At 39.1% G+C, this 24,944-nt stretch overlaps 1 protein-coding gene across 1 annotated transcript in view; it reads right to left on the reverse strand.

The window, feature by feature from the left end:
* Positions 1 to 255: 255 nt before the first annotated feature.
* The window catches only part of PDK3 (pyruvate dehydrogenase kinase 3), a 54,581-nt gene continuing 29,892 nt past the window's right edge, over positions 256 to 24,944 (reverse strand). Inside the window, exons 4-11 of the mRNA XM_058829985.1 lie at positions 21,444 to 21,628; positions 19,243 to 19,332; positions 15,841 to 15,918; positions 13,698 to 13,774; positions 12,386 to 12,487; positions 11,670 to 11,780; positions 6,588 to 6,701; positions 256 to 5,515 (exon numbers count right to left, since the gene is read on the reverse strand). Of these exons, the coding sequence (XP_058685968.1) occupies positions 5,372 to 5,515; positions 6,588 to 6,701; positions 11,670 to 11,780; positions 12,386 to 12,487; positions 13,698 to 13,774; positions 15,841 to 15,918; positions 19,243 to 19,332; positions 21,444 to 21,628 (901 nt within the window). The 3' untranslated portion in view covers positions 256 to 5,371. The remainder of the gene's footprint in view (positions 5,516 to 6,587; positions 6,702 to 11,669; positions 11,781 to 12,385; positions 12,488 to 13,697; positions 13,775 to 15,840; positions 15,919 to 19,242; positions 19,333 to 21,443; positions 21,629 to 24,944) is intronic.

Genomic DNA, 24,944 nt, shown 5'->3' on the forward strand with positions numbered 1-24,944 from the left:
AAGGTAGAAGCTGTTTCTAACAGCTATTTTGGCTGTCAAGGATATACTGAGAATTAGCTTCTGAGGGTTTACATAGCAGAAATAAACCCAAACACAAAAACTGCTTTTATGCTAGAATTCCTCTTGAGCTCCCAAGTGCAGCTCTCTGAGGGTGCCCATCCATAGACATGTGAGAAATTGACCTTGGACTGCCAAATCACAAACTGAGCTCCATACTGTGTGAAACCAAACCAGTCCCTTAAAAATACCAACATGTAGTTTTTGCATCATTTTATTTGTTAACCATGGAAAGAAAAAAGGAAAATAAGAGTATACACAAGTCAAATACACAGGCAATGGACTAGAAACAAGACAAGTTACAGAAGATTCAAAAATAAATTTAAAGTATCGCCAAGTAATCTCATGAAGAATTACGTTCTCACTCCTCCATTACAGGTTTAGGAGATTCAAATGATGCCACCTCAGAGGAAAGGCACCACGAGACCACTTCTCTCGTGGACACCAAGTGAAGCACAGAGCAGCTCACCAGGAAAAGCTGTCCTGTACCTGACCTTGGGAACAAAGGGACTTCGTGACAAACTTGGCACACCCCAGTGCAGGGTCAGCACACCTTCCATGTGAGGTGAGCCAGCCTGCAGGTCCCTGAGGACAATCCCTGCTGCAGTGACAGGAGCATCGAGGGCACTGCCTGGAAACTGCCCCAGCTGATGTGATCTGCAGAGGGCATGGATTTCAAAGGACTGTGTCCAACACCTCTTTGTGTTCCTCCACTTCAAAGGAAAAATTCAATAAAGCAATTAACACCAGAAGGACAATGTCAGAATTACCATACACTCATCAATGCTAGTACTACATGAAAACCCCTACAGATTAAAGTGGCAAACAAGTTCTCTATGCTGATTTCTGAGGACTTTTAAGGCAACATAATACTGCAATTAAAGCACACAAATTTTAAGTTTTCTTATTTACTTTTAATTAGAAAGCCACTCCAATTACACAAATCTTCATTGTTTCAAATTAATATCAACAGCCTGAGTCCTGATCCTGAGAACAGATTCATTTAAGTGGCATTCCTCTCATACACCGTTGACTTGTGCAAGTATTTGCAAGACTCAGCCCTGAAGTCACAAGACAATTTATACCTACGTTCCTCATTTATGAACAAATGAAGTCAGTAACACATTGTTCTGGTCATGTGCCATCATATTCTCTTAACTTCAGCAAAAACACATTTACGTATGTTCATCCATAGACAGGTGTGTATGCCAGGGAGAAGCAAGGAAGAGCTACCAGAAACCACAACCTGGAAACAAGCAAGGAAAGGGAACACTGTACAATGGGGAATGGTTATCCTCAAGATAAATACTAACATGAAACATTTAGGCTGTTTTCTACAGAATTATTTTCGTGAATCTTGACCACTTTTGCAGCACCTCACACATAAGGATCTAGAGATAGCTATATTAATAAGGTGAGGAGGGAGGAAACCTCTTCCATGTCAATGAGGTCAAGATATCACCTTAAATACTATGTCTGGGTGGAGGTGAACAGGAGATTGCACTAAAGATCACTTTTGCTCATTTATTGGAGAAAGTGAACAGCTGCTTCAAAGCAAATGCTACTGAGGACAAAGAAAAGAATACTACCCAGTTGCAGCAGTAAATGTAGCCTTTCATAGCCAAAAAGTAGCCTGAGTTTTCCAAGAACACTACAATTAATACCCATGTTCTTTAAGCATGTGCCAATTGAGCTGCTTTAAACACTGCCCAAGAGGTAGCACAGACTGCAGCAGGACAGACTTTCTCTGTGCTCTCCCAGGTCATCACAGTCAATTACACAGGCAAAGATTGAACCTGAGTTGCAAAAGAAGCATTTTGGTATCTTCTGAAGATTTCTCACCAAGTGCGGACTCTGAAAGACCCCTTGTTGCCTCAAAACAAAGCCTAGAAAAGCAGGGAGCACAAATATATATATGATTTGATATATCTATTGATATTAAACTAGGCAGGGGATTAATAAAATTACATTCAAGACACATACACCAGAAAAATACACAATGAACAAAAAGTAAACTATTTGTTACACTATGACATACAGAAGTTGTTTGTAAATTCTCAGGAAGAATCAAGGAGCAAACATCTCTTGTTCAGTTTGTTAATCACTAAACACAACAGGTAAGTAACATTTTCACTGAAAACATTTTTTTTGTATTTGTGTGTCCTGTAAGACAAGCAGGTTGCAATAACATCAGCAGACCGTAACTCTGAAATTCATAAAAAGAAAATATACTTTTGTATCATCAGAAAGTTTGGAATTAACAGCCCCAAGATGTTAAAACATAGTTATAAGAGATTCCAATCACAGGTAGAAGTAACCGAAAAAAATCAGTATCTGTAGTTAAACCAGCCATATTAAAAACCTACCCATGCTCATTTTTCAGGCACAGCCATTGAAAAACCCTCTCCTAACTGAAGGTCTTCTGTTGCTGCTTCTGCTTCCTAAAACAGTGTTCAGACTAATACCCCTATGTAGACACACGGCATAAGGACAATGAGAGGGGGAACAACTGATGGCACACCTTGCATTGCCACTAAAGCACAGGCTGCCTGGACAAGGTTGGAGAGAAGAAAAGTTGCTTCTCTCTGGTATTCATTGTAATGCTCCCATAAAGACCTTGCGGAATGGAAAGAAAATTAATTCCTTGTGCTCCACCCTGCTGCTTTGAGGTGTTTGTAATAAGCTCAGGGTTCTTGGAAATGGGAGTCATTTCAGGGAAGTTCAATCTTCAAGCACTGAAGCACTCCAGTCCTGAAAGTCAGCCAGTTTTTCCTGTGACTCAGGAAGTCACATCACTAATACACCATAACAATCCTCCATGGTATCTTCAGCTTTTGTTCACAGTTTCCATGGTTTACCTCCCATGGCCTGCATTCACTTCATGACAACAAATCCAATATGTCAGCATCCTTCCTTTGCTTTCTGTTCCCTCTCCTCATCGTGTATAAGGAGACAGCCAAATGAGGTTAGGATTTACTACTTCAAAATACCATTTCTAACAAAAGCTGGAACTCTAGTTTCTTATGCAGACTATCTTATTCCTTGGAATGTTTTGGGTAATGTTCTATAAAAGACTGACCACATGCAACTGAGGGTATATTAGTTTCATCACAAATTTCTATCTTTAAGCAAACTCTCCTCTGCAATTACTTGAAATAATTTTAAAACCAATACGAAATTACAGGTGGGGGCAAAAGATAGATGACTACTTTTTAGTAGATGTGACTTGCAACCAGTGTTTCAGTCAAACCATTCCCCTGGTTTCACCACAGCAGCACAGCTTGAATAGCAACCTGCCTTCTCTGCAGCAGTGCCTGCAGTGCTGGGAAGTTGCTGCTCTGGAGGCCACACGTGTCACACCCTCACCATGCCCTGCCAAGATCCTGTGGCCAGGGCCAAACGAGTCTGGTTTGGGAACAGGAGGGCCCCATCAGCCTCCTCCTCTTCCTGCCTGCTGGCAGAGGGGGCTCTGAGGGGAGCACTGCCCAGCTGGCCAGCAGGGAGAGCCTTCAGCAGCTGCCCTGCTGCCATCTGATCTACAGGGAAGGGCAGCAGCCCATGGAGACAAGGACCCGGTGCTCCCACAGGCTTGGTCCCAGTCCCTGTGTGTGGGAACACACAAGGGACCTTGAGCCCTGTGAGCTCATCCACTGCTCACACCACGGCGTTCAGGAACTCACTGCAACAGCAACGCAAGAACTTCCGACTCCTCAGAAATGGGGCTCTATGGAGTTTATTGCTCAAAGCACTTTATAATGCTCCAATGAAATGTGCTATGAAGTGCAAAGTACTATTGTTAAGTCAAACTAAGATTCTTTTTCTTTTTTTAAAATACGTAGGAATTTCTCAGCATTTCCCTAATAAATCAGTACTTTATAAAAATAAATACTGGGAGGACAAAAGGGACAGTTCCCCCACAATTTTAGTAAACAAATTTCATTTTTCCATGCTAAAATCTCTATCTTTCCAAAAAATATCAAAACACCTAAGAGAAATTGAGGGTACATCAGAGCTGCTTACAACTCATCTACTTTATTGCCACAGCTAATGTATCACCAGAATGTCTAAATTTCACAGGTTTTTCTGAAAGGCCATAGTATCAGAAACAGCATTTGGCAAAGACTTTGTGAAAAACAGTTTTCTAATAGTCAGCAATGACCCTTATGATAAATTAAGGGGAAAATACTTGGATTTTTTTTGTCTTTGATATTTTTTAACTTTAACCAGGTACCGGCCACATTTTGTCCCTCCCATTTCTCCTGTATTTCCAGTTTCATGTACTTAGACCAATGACACATTCCAAAAGCTGGTGTACAACATCTTTATATACACTACAAATTCAGATTACCAGACTGTAGTCAGACTTTGAATGTATAAATAACTTTGCAAACTATTTACACGTTTTAAACTAATCAGGTTTCAAGCAACCAACACTCTTAAGGCAAATTCATTTGTATGACTGGCTGTCTGGCCTCTCAGCATTTCTCTGCCCACCCCAATTCCCCATAAATGATAGGCAAATAGGAAATTGAATTACCCCCTGCCCCTGTTTTCACAGAATTTCTTGTATGGAGAGATGATCTAACCACTTAGGAGCTTTCCTCAAAACACGGAAAAACGTATAGAAATGCATTTCTGAGTCAAGAAAATCATTAAGGTGCATACCAAGAAGTGGAAGTCCTACCGTCTTATAACAACACAACTTTTGGATGCACATGACAAACGGGTTTGGAAATTTGGAGAAAGCATCAGTTTAAAGCTGCACAACCCTTTTTAGAACTATGCATTTATAAACTCACTAGAGATAAGATCTGAAGAGCTGAAAGGGGTTTTCTCTTAGGGGTGACACTGTGCAATACAAAATGCCGCAAACAGTGGATTTTCAAAGCACACATTTAACTACGTTAGAATTTTTCTCTTACACCATATTGCTGGGCAAGATACTATTCACCACTTTAAGGGATTCTGCACATCTTACCAATCCTTACATTGGAATAAGAATTGGCCACTTCAAATAGTATCTTTTTGTTACAACATTGTGTTCCTAAGTGCAATCGCAGTGCGATCCCTTTTGTCAATGCACGACTGAAGCAACCAAGCATATTCTGGTGAAGTACACAGCATTCACATACCAAACGTGCTCAGTGCCTTCCTTTAAGTCCCAATCATCACTTTGTTCTTAGTATTTTTCAATGCCCTGATTAGGTCTTTGTTTGGAAGTAATTAGCTACTGTGGTTTGAAGGATTTTGGAACAAAGCAGAGACTTTATACTGAATGCAGAGGTCATCTCCAGCAGAGACAAAAGGTGGCAAATTATCGATTAGCTTTATATTTAGAAGCATCCCTTGGTTCACTGCTAGGATTGCTCCAGTCATCTGCTTCAGGTGTGGTCTTGTAGTGCCGCCATGCTGACTTATTAAAAACAGGAAGTCTTTCAAATGATTCACTTGAAAGGGCCTATGGAAAAACAAAAGCAATAGTTAGGTATCACTGGAGATAGAAGAGCAAGGTGATACTCTGGGGAGTTCTACAGTTACAGCTTCTCTACCCAGAAAGTGTCACAGTTATCCAGTGTAACACGCCACAGCGCTACTTTGAACATACTTGAGCTGTCACTAGTAGCTCTAGTTATACTCAAAAGTCCCAGTCAGAGTGAAAAGAAAGTACTAACATTGAAAAATATTTCCCTTCTTTCCAGGGAGTGGTGCCTACACAGATAGCAAGAAAAAGATTTTTGGTCACAAACATTTTAGTGAGATTTGTCACTGACATAGAGCAGACAGCTAAGCCAACATTTCCCCTCCTCAATGCTCTTGGGCTCTGCCAGCACACTGACCTGTGGGGGCTGAGCCAGTTCAGTGCCCTGGGTCACCTTTTTCCTCTGAGAAAGGCCAGACTGTTTTCCTCCACATGCACACATGCAGAGGATCAAACCCATCAGAAGCAGAGTTCACAACTCACTTGCTATATACAGCATGGCACAGTGACAGTGCAAAGCCAACAACCTGCACAAGCTGTACACTCTGTTCTTTTAAAGTCCCTGATGGAATTCAAGCAGTGTCAGCCTATAGCCCCTGGGTAGCCTGGGCTCTCCCAGAAAATGGCAACAGGATCAATACAGTCTTTTGCATCGAGAGCTGCATAGAATAGAACACATTTACTAGTCAAGAGTTGGCCAATAGTCTTCTCATCTCTACTGTGACCATAACTTAAAATCAAAAAGCATTAACCAAAATTATCTCTTATCACAGCTCTTGGAAGATTCACCACTTAGAGTAACAAAATGCAACAATTCAACACAGGGACTGAAAAAAAAATCAAAGCAAACAAACTAGTATTAGTGCCAAATTTATTTATTTATTTATTTATTTAAATAACCTTGGGGGTTAGGATTTTATATAACTGATTTATGTATAAGAGTCAAAGGTAGCAACAAGAAATTTGACAAAAAGCTACAGAGTGAAAAGAACCTGCTACATACAAACAACATGCACTGCCTTACCAGTTTATAATAGGATGAAATTCATACCTTCAAATAAATAACAGCATCTGAACCCACGCCTTCCATTGAGTAGAGTTTAAGGTCACCTTGAAAGTACCTTGCATACAGACGAGAAATTGGCAATCCATAGCCAAACCCGGCCTGCAAAAACGAGAGAACAAAAGGAAAAACATGATGGAAAGTTTAAAAAATGCAACAGATCTCCATTAATTTACAAGAGAGAGGATACCTAAATATTAGATTTGCGTCAAATTATTTTTGAAGCTTCCCTTTATTTCTCAGTTCTAAGTCCATATTCACCATTTTGAGCAAACTCCTTTTTTCCTGTGCATTAGTTTTTAGTACAAAAAAAGGGCTGAGTCCTTTGCTAGAACTCCTTTGTCCATTTGCATTTTCTCAGAAGCAGGTAGGTGCAGCATACCATACATGCTGCCTGCAACCAGCAAAGCAAACCAATGCTCTACACAACTATGATGACCACTGCTGTAGTATTGCATTCTTTCTTTGGTAAAAATCAGAGTTTTGACAGCATATTTTTTCTCCCCCAAGCCTGCAATTATTATCTCAAATGTCTCCACACTTAGGAGACTACAAGAAAGCCAGAAACAACTTTTGTCTGCTTCACCTAGGTCACACTATTAAGTGACTGCTGATGCCACAGTGCCAGAGAGATCAGCAGAGTCCTGCAAGGAACACAGACTAATACAAGGTAAATTATCCTCTCTCTTTAACAAAAGATCAGGATTCCCCAGCACTGAATGATCTCCTGAGGACTGAGACATTACAGCCCACACCATTACCAAAGCATAATGGAGTTGATGGGTATGAAGTTTAGATTTTAAATTGACAAAACTAATATTCATAACCATGCCTGCAAGAAGATCAATTACTTGGCACCTCTTCCAACCTCTCTTGTCAGATAAGTTGTAAGAAAACCCTCCAAGTCTCTCTCACTGGATCCAGGGAATAAGATTTTTGCAACACTCAATTACTCTTTCAGATGACAGGCTATGTGCTGAGAACCACAGTGGTTGGTTATGCACCCAAATCCCACCGGAATTTTTCACTATTCAGTGTAATAAAGGAACTATTCCAAACACATACGCATTTGGAAAAAAACCCCAAACATATACTTGGCAAGGTAGTATGGGTGAACTAAGAGAAAAATTAGACACTTGAAGCTTTCACAAAACTAATAAATTCATTCCACAATATTTCTACAAAAGCAGCCTGACAGAAAAGTGATAAACATGTCCTAAATTTTATAAACAAAGGCCTAAAATTATACAAAAAAGAGAATGCTATAAAGAAGGATTTGCAAGCATTATGTACAGCTTATATGTGGTATCACTTTATTGGAAATCCCTTGAGGGAGAAGTGAACATTAAAGAACTTGTACTAGAGTGTCCATCACAATTTCTCTTGCTGTCATCTACAGTATTTTTGATCCTTTTAGCCTTGTTTTTACAGAATTCTAAATTTAGTATTAAACTGATTTACAGTTGCTCACTCAGTTCTTCTGAGCAAAATGAGAAACAGAAATGCCAAATATGCCCTTTTCACACACTGCTCGTCATAGTTATTAGAGTCCATTAACAGTTAAAACGGTTGCTTAGCTGCACTTTTCCCAACATCATTTTTTAAATTTCACAAAGAAAAATTTCATCTCCCACTAGAGACTTATGCATCACTTTCAAACACCTGGCCTTGAATCCAGAGATTTCTTTCTTAACCTCTAAAAGATTGATTTCACTGTCTTAAAAAGAACTAAAAAATGCCAAAAGCTGACTTCCTTTTCTGGAGACTAGACAATAAATACATTACAGAAATTATAAAGCAGAGTGACCAAAATGCAACTTATGGAAAGTCCATATCCCAAGGACCAGCTCATGTAATGGGCAATATCGAACAATACCATAAACACTTCATACTTTCCTCACTCAAGAGCTACCCCTCCTTAAAATCCCACTTCTGTTTGTCTCCTGTTTCTTTATGCTCTGTGCTAGCCCACATCATACAGCCCACTTTCAAACATTTCCTGTCAGCCTCTCTGTGCACTGCCTTTAGGGTGCTTTCCAAACCAGATAACTTACAAGAAATAGAGAGACAAGAGACCCCAGATGAATACCTTGTTAAATCCTGGCCTTACAAGGGGTCTATTTTGCAAAACACAGTTAACAAGAGGTGTTTACTAAATAGATCTGTGCTTGGCCTAGAGGACAGAATAGTCTGTGATGGCACAATTGCCTTGAGAAAGGAAAGCTCCTTAGAGCAAATTTATCATTAAACGTTATGGTATGCATTAAAAAAAAGGGAAACTATTACATTTCTGTGTTACTAGCATCGACAGATTTAAATTAAAACTAATTTAAGCCACATTTCTCCCACTATAAACAAATGCTGTCAGAAAGAAAACAATTAAATTCCCTAAGAAAACCTACTATCATTAAACATGACCATGTGTTTTAATGTGTACTCTACATACTGTGCAGATGAACCTAAGACCTGCTAGAATCTGAATGCTGCCATGGTAACAAGGTTTCTCAGCAGGATTTAAACAACATTTGCAATGACAAGGAGCAAAAATTTTCCCCAATCAACAGAAGGATACTTCTCTTCCACTGCCCAATTCCATGAATGTTTCATAAACTAGACAGGGGATCATATAACAAGGGGAAAAAATGTTAGAACGGAAAAATATGTCTATTTACACTGCACCCCAGCTTAGCATAGAATATTACCTAAGTCAAGGATGACACACCACTAACCTTCTGCAGCACTGTAATTCTTTAGTGGTTTGGTCTTTGGCACTAAACAATAAAGAAACTCCTTCTGTATGGGCATCAAAGAGGATTTATGTGGAACTTTTCTGCTGAAGGGTTTTTATTTCCAGACAGACATGAATCATTGAAAAATTGTTTTTATAACTGGATCTGGGCCATAACACATAACCTTTCAAACTTCACTGCTAAGTCCTTGTTCCTGTTAGTGGCAAGATATGGCAAAGACTCACAGTTTGTGACTTTTTTCTCTCTGCACACACACATAAATAACAGAGCTGAACAGCTCTTCTCAATGTTCAGTCTTGTGCAGGCAATGGTCACACTCACAGGGCAAAAGCTGCCAGACTCACAAGAGAGGGGGATCCTTTGTAGGTTTGACTAGAATGGCATAGACTGGGAAAGGAAAATAAAACCTGAAAAGGGATACAGAAGAATACCAAGGGTAAATGCCACAGAATCAAAGTAAGCAGTATTGAAGATGAGGAAGTAAACACAGCAATGCATTGCTAAAGATGCACTGAAAAAAGAATAGTATCAGTCGTAAGATGAACACATTTTACAATCAGAGCTACAAAGGAAGAGACAGTTTAATAGTGAATACAACCAGTAATCAAGGTATAAGTTTATCCTGAGAACAAGTTTCAGGAACTCCTTGTAGACTGATACGGTAAATTGCTGATCAAAAGTGAGACAGAACAAAGGCAGATTATGCATCAAGAGAGATTCTACCATTTGTGACAAAGAAAAAAGCTTATATTTGAATTAAGGCCTGTTCCCTCTCACTCACCACATTCAAGAAGATTTTCTATGAAAAAGAAGTTAGAGACATAAGACTGAGATGTGCTGTAGAGGTAGGAGCTGTGAAAGACCCATACCAAGTCAGTGCAGACACAGGGCTGGGTTTCACACCTCCCACAGTGGGAAGGGGTAAACTCTGTGCAATGCACTGCCATGCCACAATGGTACCCACTGTGGACCAAGGCAGCACCATAAAGACTTGCTGCTCATAAGCTAAGAGGAAATTTATTACCTCTGAGTCACTCTGAACTGATTTTACCTTCAGTTTACTGTTACATACTTCATATCCAAAATAGCAATGTGGACAAGAGGGAACAGCCCCAAGCTGTGCTAGGGAGGTTCAGGTTAAACATCAGGAAGAATTTCTTCACTGAAAAGATTGTCAAGAATTGAAAGTGGCTGACCAGGGAAGTACTGGAGTCAGTCACCATCCCTGGAAGAGTTCAGGAAACAACTGGACATAGCACTTGGTGCTGTGGCTTAATTCACATAGTGGTGTTTGGTCAAAGGTTGGGACTCAGTCTTGGGAGGTCACTTCCATTCTTAATGATCCTGTGAATCCATACTCTGCCCCACATTCTATTATCTATCTGAAGGCACTTGAAGCACAGAAGTATTAGTAGGGAAGAAAAAAACCAATCACTTAGGAACATGCTAAATGAGAATGCTCCTAAGCAGGGAAAGGAAATTTCTTGGAGAATCATCTTCTCAACAGGCTTAGAGATAAAGGATTGCATCAGAAGCAGTAGAAATGAGAAGAGGCAAAATACAGTACCTGTATTAGTCCACTTACTGAAAACCAGTCAAGTGGAACAGTAGCTATACAATTTTTATCACAATAAGCCAATATGCAATTTAATCAAACCATTTAGAAGTAGTATTTTAATATTTCTTTAAAATCATGTTTACTAAAAGAATCTACACATTCAACACTGAAATAATTTCCCTGATGCATCTCAGAAAGGAGTATCACATAAGATATTTCCAATTAAACAGGAATATACCAAATATGTTCATACCACGTGCAGTTTTGCAAATGTTTTTTTATTGTGTTTTTATAGTCCATATCTTACAGAAAAGTTATCTTCAAATTTCAGTATAAGCTTGTGGATTGCCAGAGGGTGCTTCTCAAGTGCTGAGCAGTGTGGCCCACCTTTTTAATCCATTTATGATAGGAAACTTGGATTAACAGTAATTTATACACCAAAGAGGAGCTCATTAGATCATTCGCCTGATCAGCAATATAGCACTAAAGATCCTGCCCATTAACCTGTGAAAATACTGTGCTTATGCAGCTTTGTTTATGCTTGTTTCCAATAATGTAATGTCAAGACAAAGCAATTTTCTATTCTGTAGACTAAGTTATGACAACAGAATTCATTTTCTCCTGTCCTACCTAGATAGACCTGCTAATGATAAACCATTTCTTCAATGGAAAACCGATGGAAATCCAGCAGATTGCAGTGAAGGATAATGTAAAATCAGAGAGGTGCAAAGAGACATTTAAATACATAATGCAATTGCTTACCAAAGGCACAGCCCTCGAGGGCTCCAGACTGGGCCTGGGTGCTGTTGAGTACATGTAGTTAAACAATCTGTCTATTTTTCTTAGAGGTACACCTCCACCTTGATCACTTATCTAAGGAATGAAAATTTAAGAGCTTTAAATATTATGTTCTAAATAAAACCCACAAAACATCAAGAAGCATTATCTAAATTACTTTAGATATACTAAAGAACCAATTAGGGACTTTGGGGCTGTCTGGTTTGGAGAAAATAAAGCTGGGAGTGACCTTGCCATGGTGTACAGCCTCATGAGGAGGGGGAACTGTGGAGGGAGGTGCTGATCTCATCTCCTTGGATCCAGTGATGGGATATGTGGGAACAGTTCAAAGCTGCAGCATCAGGGGAGGTTTAGAGTGGACGCTAAGAAGCATTTCTGTATGGGAAGGGCTGTGAAAGAGCAGAACAGGTTTCCTGGAGAGATGGTCAATGGCCCAAATCTTTCAGTGACCAAGATGCATTTGGACACTGACCACAACAAATGTGCTTTGACTACTGGTCAGCCCTGAAGTGGTCAGGCAGTTGGACAACATGTTCCTTGTAGGTACTTCCCAAATGAAATATTCTGTTCTAATGAATATGAAGCAGGTGATACAATAATTAATTTGCTTTTTCAAATTAAGTCATACTACTCTAAACCTAGCAGGTTTGCAAGCTGTGTATTATTTTTTAGGCATTTACCTTAATAGATAGATCTTCTTTCCCCAAAGTGACTAAGGTTTTGATCGATGGATAGGCTTCTTTCTTACCTTCATGCAATTCCACTGTAGCTCTCATTGAATTCTGAAGATATAAGAAAATATAGTCTCTTTGATTCTAACTTCAACATATAAGCTTTTTGTGACAAGTTAGAACTTACTAGAATTTATTTTATAGCATCTACCCTGTTCTACACTTGTGCACAAGACAGAAAAGGCTGTATTTAACATAAATTCAAGTGCCATCAAGTCAATGAATTTCCTGGTTAAATTTTTATATTACAACTTGTTATACATAACTTTTATTTATTTGATATACTCAGAGAAAAGAAAGCAAGACTTTTTTTTTTCTCCTGTGTGAAATCAAGTAAATATATCCAAAGGATGAGAACGTCTTTCACCTCCATCATGTACCACATCAACAGTGATGTTTACCACAGAAAACTAGTTTTGATTTTTCTCAGCCTGGGTCACATAATTTTTAAGTTACCATCTGTCAATCTGACTTCATGTTAACAGAGTTTTCACTGCCAGTCTCTCCCAGTTCTTACAGCTACAACTTACTGGCTTCAGCCTGTTTCATGACTTGTACCAAAAATATACTTACATGTATCGTACAAATTCTCATCTGTTCTGCCCCAGAACTAATTTACAAGTAGCAGAATGGGAGAAGACTTAAATGATAGTTAACAAATGTCAGAAATCAAACCTCAAAATCCACTACTTTGAAAAAGTTTCTCTCTGGCCAAATGCAAGTTTTCCCCTCGATTCCTGGTGTTCAGCTGAACCACTTAGAGACCTCCTCTCTTCTTTTAAACCATATAACAGCTCTGACATGCTCCATTTTCACTCTTGTTCCAATTATTCAACAAACACAAAACCAAAACAAAGCATGTCATCTACACCATTCAAAGATACAGGGCCTGTTTTCACAATAAGGACACTCATCTTAACCAGTCCTCAAATATGCAATACAGAAGCAAGCTCATAAAAACTGCAACATCATGAATATTCCATCACTGCAAAACTAGACTGTCATGAGTGTTCTAAGTTAATCAAAAAGCTATAAAAAGCACAACAGGAGAAGTGGGAAACCAGGGTGGTTTTAAATACACAAGGTCATAAGAGAGGGGTTTAAGTCTGGCTTTTAAACAAGAGAAGAGTGTTTGAAACTTAAGAATAAGCTTAAGAAAGGAAATCTGAAATAACATTTAAGAGCTGCAACCAAAAGGAATCCCAATTTCAAGAGTAATAGGGTCACAAAACCCTCCCAAATATTAACAAGTGCAACCTACCTTAAATAATTCAAATAACATATGAAACAAATGAGACGGTACATAGACTACTTGAATAGGCTTGTTTGGAGCTTTAGCTAAAAAAAGAGAAAAAAATGTCAGATCATTTTTCTTCAAAACAGCACTTTGCAGCATTGCTCTTCACCAGAAAAACATGAACATGTAAGCACAGACAAGTATGTAAGCATGTCCTGATTTTCCCAGAAATTAGTTCCATGAAGTAAAAACAAATTGTAGTTACTGCTATCACCTGAAGGGACACATCATAATTATGATCTTCAAATCCTTCCAGTCAGCAGACTTTGTTTACATACAAAACTTCATTAAGCAGTGGCTGGCACATACAACAGTGTATGTTAACCAAGAAAACTTTCCTACTTAAGTGGGAAACTTTCACATGCTCACATACTATTTAAGCATATTTGCTGCACAAAAAGATTCTTAAACTAAAGAAAAACCCACTGTTTAAAAATTCTAAAAACAACTACATATTTTCCCTTCATTAAAACATGCAAAATGTAAGTATTCATAAAAATTTCAAATCTACTGCAAATAATATCACAGCTTCCATATTCCAAACCATCACTGAATTGTTTGTCCACTGCACTCCCACTGAGTGTTTCAGCAGAGGGGTTATGGCTTAGCACAGCTCTGAATGCCAGAGTGCTCACTGATTGATTGGGCAGGAAATAATACAGCTGCATTTAATATATTCCAGGACAGTTTTGGGGCTGAAGTCATCCCTGAACATTCAAATATCTACTGGCATTAAATTATGCAGTCACAGAGAGTCAGACTGAAGTCTTGAACTGTCTGCTTCATAAATTCCAGGATAATATAAATATGCACAAAGAACATGACTGGAGTCAACTTCATTCCTTTTGGCACTGAGAGCCGGTAATAATCCCAGTCATTATTTTAAAAGTCATGGTAGTGAAAACTCCTAGGAAAAGGAGAAGACCAAAACAATGCTCTCCAAGGCAACTTGATATTTTATTCTGTTAATTTTGTCAGTCCATACTCCCATGCCCTTATGCTTCACGGAAACCAAGGCAAACTGACTGACACTTGTTTGAGGCACAGAGATAGAAAATGAGTCATTGTTGCTCTTGCAAGGTAATTTGCAAAGTTGCTTTCCTTATATTCATAATAAGTTGATTTAAAAGAAACAGGTAATTCTTTATTCACTTTTCCTTTTTTTAGCTCCAGCAGCTTGCTTTCTCTACTGTTGGATATTTTTACTTATTCCTTCAGATGAATTTTGCATTGATTGATTCCTCTGCTGCAACACTCAGTACTTTTATCTCCAGAACCACTCAATTTAAAAGGGGAAGGTTGGGTCCTTTGGTTTTGGGAGATGGATGGCAATGCTGACAGTATCACCTTGTATAGGGAAATATTTCTACACTACTCAGTAGTACTTTGAGCAACACATATTCCATGTATCTCACTCTCTCATTGAGTGTTACCTAATTCTGAGACTTTTGCAGTTCTGCTGCTGAAGTTTGGAACCATCTTAGTATTATGTTTGGCTGCTGTCCAAAACCTGGGAGATCACTCAGGAAATTTTTTTTAACTAAAAAAATAAGCTTCCTTTTGTCAATAAAATAATGAACAAAAAGTAGTCAATATGCTGACAAGGCCTGTCTCATAAGTTTTGTGTCATCCAATTTTGATCTCTGCAATCAAATTGAAATAGATTTTCATGTGAGGAGTTTATGATTGGATTTAAAGCATAGACTACCTAATAAAAATTCCAATTTTGCCATCTTACACAGAAGGGCTCACCGCTGTGTTGAGAGTGCCAGTGGAATTCACGGGTTTATCATCATACTTTGGAATGAAACAAGTTTCAGTTCTCTTTGAAGACTAAAAGGCAGGCATGTTTCTTTCTCAGTTATGAGGAGTTTTGGTTTATTTTCTTTAAACTGATAGTTAATTTAGCAGGTAGAGCTCTGCATTCAGCATAAAAAAGTACACATCATGATGATAAATTATAATTCAGGTGCCCATGTAATCATATTAGAACAAAAGTAACTGCATAGTTCAAGTTATAACTTACAATTAATTAACAAAACCAGAAATCACAGATACCAGAAATGCACTTTCTTAGATACATCAATTAAATTAATTTCATAATTACCATTGAATTCTTCAACTTCCAGATCAGGTGCCACTGTATAGTACTGTTCACATAACATCTTAGCTGTTTCATAAGCATCTACAAAACAACAGAACAAACACTGATTTATCAAAATCTTCTAGCAATGACCAGGAGTGCTCATTCTCCCTGTAAAAGACCACAAACAGAATATTCACTTTGAGCTCTAGTTTACAGAAATGACACTGGTATCCAATATAATCCTTTTTTCTCTGTACACTCATAGCCTGGTTGTCAAGAAAGGAAAAACTCTATCTAAAGCTCTAAAAAAAATATCACAGTGCTGGAGAGAAGCTATTTTTCTTTGTTTGGGGCTTGAAAACCAGAAGGATATAATCTTAGGGTGACCATAAAGCCTACTTATTCTTTTATTTCCTGATAACAGTTTAATACTCATTCTTTCAGTCTCAAATAAAAAAAGATTACATTGCAGCCATAAATTCAGGTTTTCCAAACATAATACTGTTTACAATACTTAATTTTCAATTTAATTTTGGTGGAAAAGCTGGGTAAGATTCTTCATTCCTTCCCACTGAACAAAAAATTAGTCCCCCAGAAAATACCTTCCCATAGTCCTGATCAGGCTTTATATATTGCTGAGACACAGATAGAAAGCTTAAGTTACCCTTTGTCACTGGTGGTGCCCCCCAGGGTTCAATACTGAGCAATATTGTTTAACTTACTCATCAGTGACTTGGCGGGAGGGGCAGAGGCCTCCTCAGCGAGTTCACTGATGGCACAGAGCTGGGAGGAGAGGCCGATTCCCCCGAGAGCTGTGCAGCCCTTCAGAGGGGCCTGGACAGGCTGGAGAGATGGGAGAGGAATGGTCTGAAATTCAGAAAAGGCAAATGCAGGCTCCTGCCCTGGGGAAGGACAACCCCAGGCACCAGCACGGGCTGGGGCCGACCTGCTGGAGCAGCTCTGCAGAGAAGGGCCTGGGGGTCCTGGTGGACAATGAGCTGTCCATGAGGCAGCAGTGCCCTGGGGGCCAGGAGGGCCAGGGGGATCCTGGGGTGCATTAGGGACACCTCTGCCAGCAGGTCAGGGAGCTGATCCTGCCCCTCCACTGAGCCCCAGTGAGGCGTGTCTGGAGTGCTGTGCCCAGTGCTGGGCTCCTCAGGACAAGACAGACATGGAGCTCCTGGAGTGAGTCCAGTGGAGCTCAACAAGTATGATGAAGGAACTGGAGCACCTCTCCTTGGAGGAGAGACTGAGGGAGTTGGGCCTGTTCAGCCCTGAGAAAAGAAAACTGAGAGGAGACCTCATCAATGCCTAAGAATATCTGAGGAGGAGGTGCCAAGAGGTTGGAGCCCTTTGGAGGCTCTTTTCTGTGATGCTGAGCAATAGAACCAGAGGCAGAAATTGATGCACAGGAAATTCCACCTGAACATGAGGAAGAATTTTTTCCCTGTGCAATGAACGAGCACTGGCACAGACTGCCCAGATAGGGCATGGAGTCTCCCTCAGTGAAGATGTTCAAGAACCATCTGGGCACAATCCTGTGCCATGTGCTCTGGGATGGCCCTGCTTGAGCAGGGGGAGGCTGGACCACATGATTTGCTGTACTCCCTTACAACCTGACCCATTCTGTAATTCTGCATTTGAAAGATTTCCTACTCGTTTCTTAGAGCAAATCTGGGTCAAACAGTCTGAGTACAGTCTAACATTTCATCTTCCTCTAAAAGCCTACTCTGGCAGAGTCCTAAGACTGTTGAAGAGACTGTGAAGTTCACAGCATGCTTCATGGTGTGGATGGAGATTAAGTAGCAATAACAGTGAGGGATCTATTGGTAAATCTAAAATCCTGGCTCCAGGAAAAAAACCTGAATTTGCTGTCTGCTCAAAAGTCCTAAGACAGTCAGCGAGACAGACAGCCACCCCAGGCAGCACAGACACAACACTTGCTGTAGCTGCTTGAAGCAAGAAGCATCTGTTTAAATAATTTCTTCATTATTTGAAGGGCATACAAGGCTTATAGCTGCCACATACCAGTACCAAAATCAACATTTTAACTGATAAACTGCTCAGAATGCCGCCCGTGAACCAGCACATTTGGGAGCTAGCACAGCATACAGAACATAAATTAACCCCACCACCAATTCTACAAGGTAAAGGACTCAATCACCTTGACTCCCTGACAGGACTGTCAAGCCTCTGTCTTTAAGAACATTTTGTTTCTTTGAAAGGAAACACTGAACACTCTTTGCTATGCCCTTGTTTGGTCAGTGTTGTGTATGATCTATTTTAGCTACTTGCTTGAAAACTGAATGTAGCACCTTCTGACACTATGCACTCCTTGTCCAAGGCAGTAACTGTGAAGCTGATGATCAAAATTGATTCAAATATTGCTATTAGAATTCAAAGCAAAATAAACAACATGGCTGCAACATATAAAAATGCTGAGGCCAAAGTGGAGTAAGGTCAATCAAAAGAAAAAAAAGCTGCTGAAAAAGGCCACCCTAGGAGCCAAGAAGAGCTAGAAAAATGCTGTTAAGAGAGCTGTAAAAAGCATTACAAAATGAGCTATCACACAGGTCAGATTTTGAGATAAGAAAGGTTTCCCTCTCACTTCACCAAAGGCTGAGAAAAAGTGAAGGGAAGAAGCACACTCCTTCTCCCTTTGCAGGCTGCACAAACAGCAGTGAAGGACAGAACCTGGAATTCTCTCCTACAGCAAGACTGCATTTGCAAATAAATACACCCAGAGTGTGAACCTTCCACAGAGAAGTTCCTGAAGCAGCCAGCATTGCCTCATGACTTCTGGCTAACATTCTGAGAGCATGTAAACATTCACAACACAGAGCAAACAGGACTTCCAGTGTTTCTGTGCCAGGTCAGGCAGGTACAACCATTACATCCATGTCTTCTGCAGGAGACAAAACAAGCTGTGGTATGATCAGATGACAGAGGAAAGTGGAGTTTCACTGGGATATCTGTACACCTGAGGACATTTTACTGAAAGGCCTAGCTAAACAAAACTGAACAAAATGGAAATTTCACTTACTCTCAGTTTTCTGTAATATCAGCACGTGATACAAAAGCAGTACAGGAGAACCTGTTTCTAAGTATTTCAGGAAAAAAAAGATTTAAAGTTTAACGAAACATTTAGACACTTCATCTGATATTTAAAAATATAGATTAAAGCTATTAAAAATCAAATTGTTTTCCTAGTTCTGTTAAAAGACCAAAAGTTTCTCTCTTCTCAATAATGAAGACATCAGAAAGTCTCAACAAGCCCAGGGCTTTATTGTGAGCAGAACTTTCCTTCAATAAAATAAGAAAAAATCTATTTAAATCACCTTCAGTTTATTGTTTCTAAATGAAGTATTTCTGACTATTTTAAGATGAGGGATTTCAGTGAAAGAAATATTAGCTTCATCTTACCTTTAACCACCTCTGCCACATCACAATTAGGATCAATACTTCCAATATGTTTGGGATGAGCAGGATTAATATCTCCACCAAACAGAAGTGCTAAAATAAAAAAGAAATGGTAGTAAATTATTTATTACCCTTAAGGCAGGCCAGAAAGTTTGAATCTGAAGGTATCTGAGATTTACTGGATACTGCATCATCTTGTAAAAAGATACCCCAGCAGATTGCCAGAATCCTCATTTAAGAAGAATACTTGTCTAACTGTTCATCTTCCCTCCCTTTTTTTTTTTTTTTTTATTTTCAGTTTTTACAGTTAAGACTAGTTAAAATTCATGACGTGGGAAGGTTAAGGTGAAAACCTGCATTCCAAAGCAGATCATCAAAAATTAGAAAAAATTAAAATATAAAACACTTCATTCATACCGTTGTCAGAACAAAAGCACTCACAACAATGAAGACATTAAAGTAAAAAGGACTGTGGAACTGTAAGGCATCATTAAAAGCCTTTTACACTCACCTAAGCTGCAATTTCACAGTCAAACAGAGGTCTCTCTCACTCACTCAACTTTCTCCCTGGATCTCAGCAGTATGATCCCCACTCCCTCTTTGTACAAGTGTCTGGTACCCACCAGACCCTTCACCAAGAGTTTAAAGAAGACTCTCATAGAAGTAGAAAGATTTTGTACTTTATTTCAGGAGTGATTTTCTGCCATTTTACCAAGTTAGTGAGCTCTAACATGAAGCAGGTGCAGCATGAGGTGAGCAAAAGTCTAGATCTGAAAGCTTTTCCTATCCTGGACACAGCAAGTTCACACACTGGGCACTGTGTCCTGCAGAAGAACGCTGTAGGAAACAGTCTGCACAGAATGTAGGAACAGGAACACAAACTAGGCAGAAACTTGGGTCTGCATTCTGCTTTCAAATTATCTTTTTCTTCAGTGCTTCAAGACTAATATTTGCCATCACAGACAGACCACTAACACTGCTAACACACATTATACAAGGTTAACTAAACTTTAAGCATCTACAAGCAGTTTTAAGCTCCGACCAGTTAAACACAAAGATCCATAGGAAAAGCTAGTTCAGTTCAATGAATCGAGTTTAATATTTTAGAATTAGTGCAAATTATGCTAGCACTCAGCCCAAGAATTCTATTAGGACAATGTTTGCACTCTATTGCTAGAACTCTTCTATGAAAGCCTTTTAACTTGGCTTTATGTCTCTCATTTTCTCTGCCCAGGTGCAAGTAAAGAAAAAGCCATACATTAATCTCATTTTGTGTGCTTTGCCACATTCAGGTTATCTGTACACACACAGCAAGGCATTTTTTAGTCACATGAGAGGTTACTGGAAAGACACACAAGTTGTACTGAAACACCTCATACTCCAGCAGCCGCATTATCTGTAGCATACAACAATTTCTACGAGCTCAGAAAAGCAGAACACTGAGCAGAGAATGAAGCTCTAGAGCTAAAAGGCACAAGACACACTAAAACAGATCAGAAGACTGTCCTTAACTTTACACAGATCACTTTCTGCATGGTTGCACATATTGGTTAATAGGAGCTGTGCAAGTAACTCCCTTCACTCTGTAACATGAATATAAAAAAGTGAGTTTATTAGTAACAACAAATGAAATAGAACTTAATGACAAAGGATGACTAATTCCAGCATTTATCCATAAATAGGGAATAGGAAGTGAGGAAAGCCAAGAGATATAATTTAAAACTTCAGTTAGAAATATTCAACCTCTTCAGAAGGCAAGAAAGTTTAGATAATTTGCTGGAAAAAACAATATGTATAGTACCTAACCTATTCAAAATTTACAGCATCTTTGCATTTCATTACCAAATAAATATGAGCACTACAAATTATGTTTTGTACAAAAAGTTTTGTGAGCAGGAAGATACAGAAACTCTACTACTACCTAAAAATATTTCATATATCACTTCACAAGCCATCTCAGCCAACAAGACTAAAACGTGAGAGCCACACTAACAAAGACTGAGAATTCTAAAAAGCACACTGGTGTTTTTGATTCATTTCTGATCATTGCAAAGTACCAAATTAACCAGTTGCCAGTATTATCTTTTGCCATAATTAGCACAGAATAGTCATGAGTAAGGGAAAAAATACAAAACAAAGCTTAATCTTCAGGTTTACAAGCAATAACTAATGAACTTTCAAGGAAGAGAAAAGCAATTACTTACTGTGTTGGTTAATAAGCATACGGAAAGAGATGCGGTTGGTGTAGAACCTATCTAGAAAATACTGGATGTTACTGCTAACAAATGGATCAAAGCCATATTTTTCCTTGTATTCAATCACCCCTTGTGCCATGGTTGGAACCACGTCATTGTGTCTGTTCCTGACTTTAATTAAAACATCTAAAAAGCTGAAGGAAACAAAATTAGAAACAGATTGTTAGAAATAAAATTAAATTCAACAGCATAACCATATTATCTGTTTACTATGCCTCCCAGTCAAGAACAAAATATCAGAGGGAAAATCCAGAAATACAGCACCAAAACAAGCCTATTTAAAGAGACATATTTGATCAACCTCTCCCTCACAAAACCTGTGAAGCGTTTAGAGCCCCAAAGTAAGTTACTCCCTCCCCAAATATCTATCTCTCTTCAACATTGATGGATAGCAAAAGATTCTCATTCACTGCAATCATATGCACTACCATAACTGTCATCCCCTGCAACTTCTAACAGGTGGGAGACTGGAAAGAAAACTCAGGAAAAACAACTTGACCACCTTTTATCATTTCCTTAGAAAAATTCGTGTTTTTTTCCCAACACTTCAACCCATGCAGTGAACTTTGAATGCATTTCCTTCACCCGGGGTCTCCTAGGCTAGGTTAGAATCTCAGGACAGGTAGTTGTGTGACTCCCGTTCAGTTTCCTCTGACACCACTGGATGGCAGAGCGAATGCAACGGAGCTCTCCTCCAGAGCTCGGCAACTTGGAGGATAACACTCCCATTGCTTTTAACAAGCACTTCCTTTGAAACAGCTTGGAGGATTTCTGTTTCTCCTGCCAAGGCAGCTCAACACCTATGATTTCAATGTGCTCATCCTTTTCTTCCCCCACAAGCAAACCCATAAATACTTGAAATATCAATTATTAATAGCTTTCTAAAGCAGAAACATGGAAAATCAGTACTATTCAACTGTGCCACATTCTCCAATATTAAATTAATGTTAACGCCACAATGTTTATGTAATGTTGTTTTAGAAAGTACAAACGGTGAAATGCTGCTTTCCAAAGAAAATAGAGCTGGAAGACTTGTTCAGCTATGTCTGTATCTGCAACTCCACAGATCCTTTTCCAAAAAACATCAACAGAACATTCTTTGTAGATTTAGAATGAATACTAAAAAGAAATGTATTAATTATTTTTATCAAAAGTAGAATATACACGAGCTAATGAAAGAACCACAGAAATCATTGAAAGGTCATCTAGTCCAATCCCCTTGCAAATGAGCAAGGGAAAGAACAAAGACCACGAAAAATAAAAAAGACCAGCCACTGGTCACCACATTTAAATCAGATGTTTTCTTCCTTTCCAGCACCACTTAGTACTTAGGCAAGGTAGTAATATTTTTTAATACCATTTTTAACAAGTGATACACTTTTAAAATAATTTCTCCCACTCTACCCTGCCAGCTGCAAAGGAATGTAGGATTTCTTTTTACTAGTTTTTCCTGATCCTAAGTCTAGCTACCAGTTTTTGCCTGTTAGCAAACAGTTCAGCAGTCTTTCAACACTACTCTGCTGCACAGAAAATGAGAAGTTTTAACTGCCTATTTCCCCATTCTAAATACTATCACAGTACATATGACTGTTCTTGTATTTACAAGTCTTGCTGACTTGGCAGCTTAGAACACTTAAGGCTTAAAACGTTTACAGACTTTTTATGCTTATTGAGTCTTGACTCTGTGTGATCTGTTACCTCTGAGAGGTGATGTTAGAGACTGCTGCCTGGCTGTACTTGTGCTGCTTCTCTGTTTCTGAGCAACAAGACCCTAGCAAAGAGCAGAGCTGGAAGCATGGCTTACAGTCACACCTGAAACAGAACTGACAGCAGTCTCTCCTAACTGTTGTTTGCTCTGCTATTTGTTTTTAAATATCCCCACTATCCACAGTATATACCTGATACCAAGAAGGCAAATTGTTCACTGATAGCCCACTACCGAAGTGCTTAAATGCACAGAGCATGCCAAAGGGCAAAGGGCTTAGGTTTATCTCATGCAGACCAGCAAAATCATAGCTGAAGCTTAGTCAGCATATAACTAAATATATAATAAAGGAATGCCTCATTATTTGCCTCATTATTGCACTGATATGACAAACCTCCTGTTCCATCTTCCACAATAACTGAGTTCACTCACATGTTTCCATCAAGCAGATGCTTTTAAAGAAGCAAACACAAGAATACAGGCACATTTCAAAGTAGCAGAGCAGAAACCAGAACACATCTTAATTTTAACACTCATTCCTTACAGTCCCTGTACCTGCTACACGCCTGAAGGCCACAAAGCTTTTACTGGACTCAAACTGTGGGGGACCATATCAAGGAATTTTTAAACTGTTTATGGGATTAACTGGGAACACACCAGAACAGTTCTAAAAAATTTTGTTTACCAATTTTTTGTCCACAATTCTGTGTATTTTCAAAACCACAAAGAATAAATAATGCAGTCAGTTTGACAAATGAGAAATTATTAATAAGAAGCTACTTTAGTTAAGTGAGCTTCAGTGGTTTCTGTATTAACAGAAGAATACTTAAGCCATTACCACAAGTGTTAAATAAATAAAGCCCAAAAAATTCTGCAAATACAATAAGTAACTTGTGTTGTGACATTTATTAATTAACTTCCTAATAACCTGTACATACTATTGTGTTTTGATCTATCATTACAGTGCAAGAAAACAAGCATAAGAAAGTCAATATAAAGACAAAGGGAATCTTTCTAGTGTCTCTTATGGATAGTATTACCTGAAAGATGAAAAACATGAAAGTGATGAGTAAATACCCTTTCAAACACAACAAATGCAATAGTTTGGGTTTTTTCAGAATGGCTGCTCTTTTTTGAATCAGTGCTAGCTGGCAGCTGAGTATCACCAGAAAGAGAGGTAAAAGTTCACACTCTGAAAGGTTCCTCCACTAGAAAGTATGTCTACTTCCAAAGTTCAAAACTAATTAAAGCAGCATGTCACATTATGTAAAAGTAACAAAATGTCACCTTTGTAATCAGATATACTCCAATATTTACTCAGCTCCAACTGCTCACCGAACCCCTATTTTAACTGCAATGCTGCAGAAAGGAAGGTTCCTTGTTTACCAAGTTCCTCTGTGTTATCTCACACATGCTGGCATCTGACAGCCTCAGTGGCTCCCAGCTCCAGGACACTCCCCTGCACACCCTCCCTGCAGAGGGCCACAAAGAGAAAAATCAGCAAAGAAACTCGGGGGTGTAGAGGCTGCTCTAAGTGTGCTTTGAGAGCACATGTGAACAGCATGTTTTACAAACCCTTCAATTTTAGAAACACAGCTTCAACCTCTATGTGCTTACTGGATAGTGACATCTTGGGAAATGTCCAACACTTGTGCCCGCTTGCACCCTTCACCAAGCATGGACACCTTATCGTAGGGCTCCTGTTATCACACTGTTTGGCAGAACTGCGCAAAAACTTCCACCTG

The sequence above is a fragment of the Poecile atricapillus genome, chromosome 1 (genome assembly GCF_030490865.1).
Source record: "Poecile atricapillus isolate bPoeAtr1 chromosome 1, bPoeAtr1.hap1, whole genome shotgun sequence".
In the NCBI taxonomy this organism is placed as follows: domain Eukaryota; kingdom Metazoa; phylum Chordata; class Aves; order Passeriformes; family Paridae; genus Poecile; species Poecile atricapillus.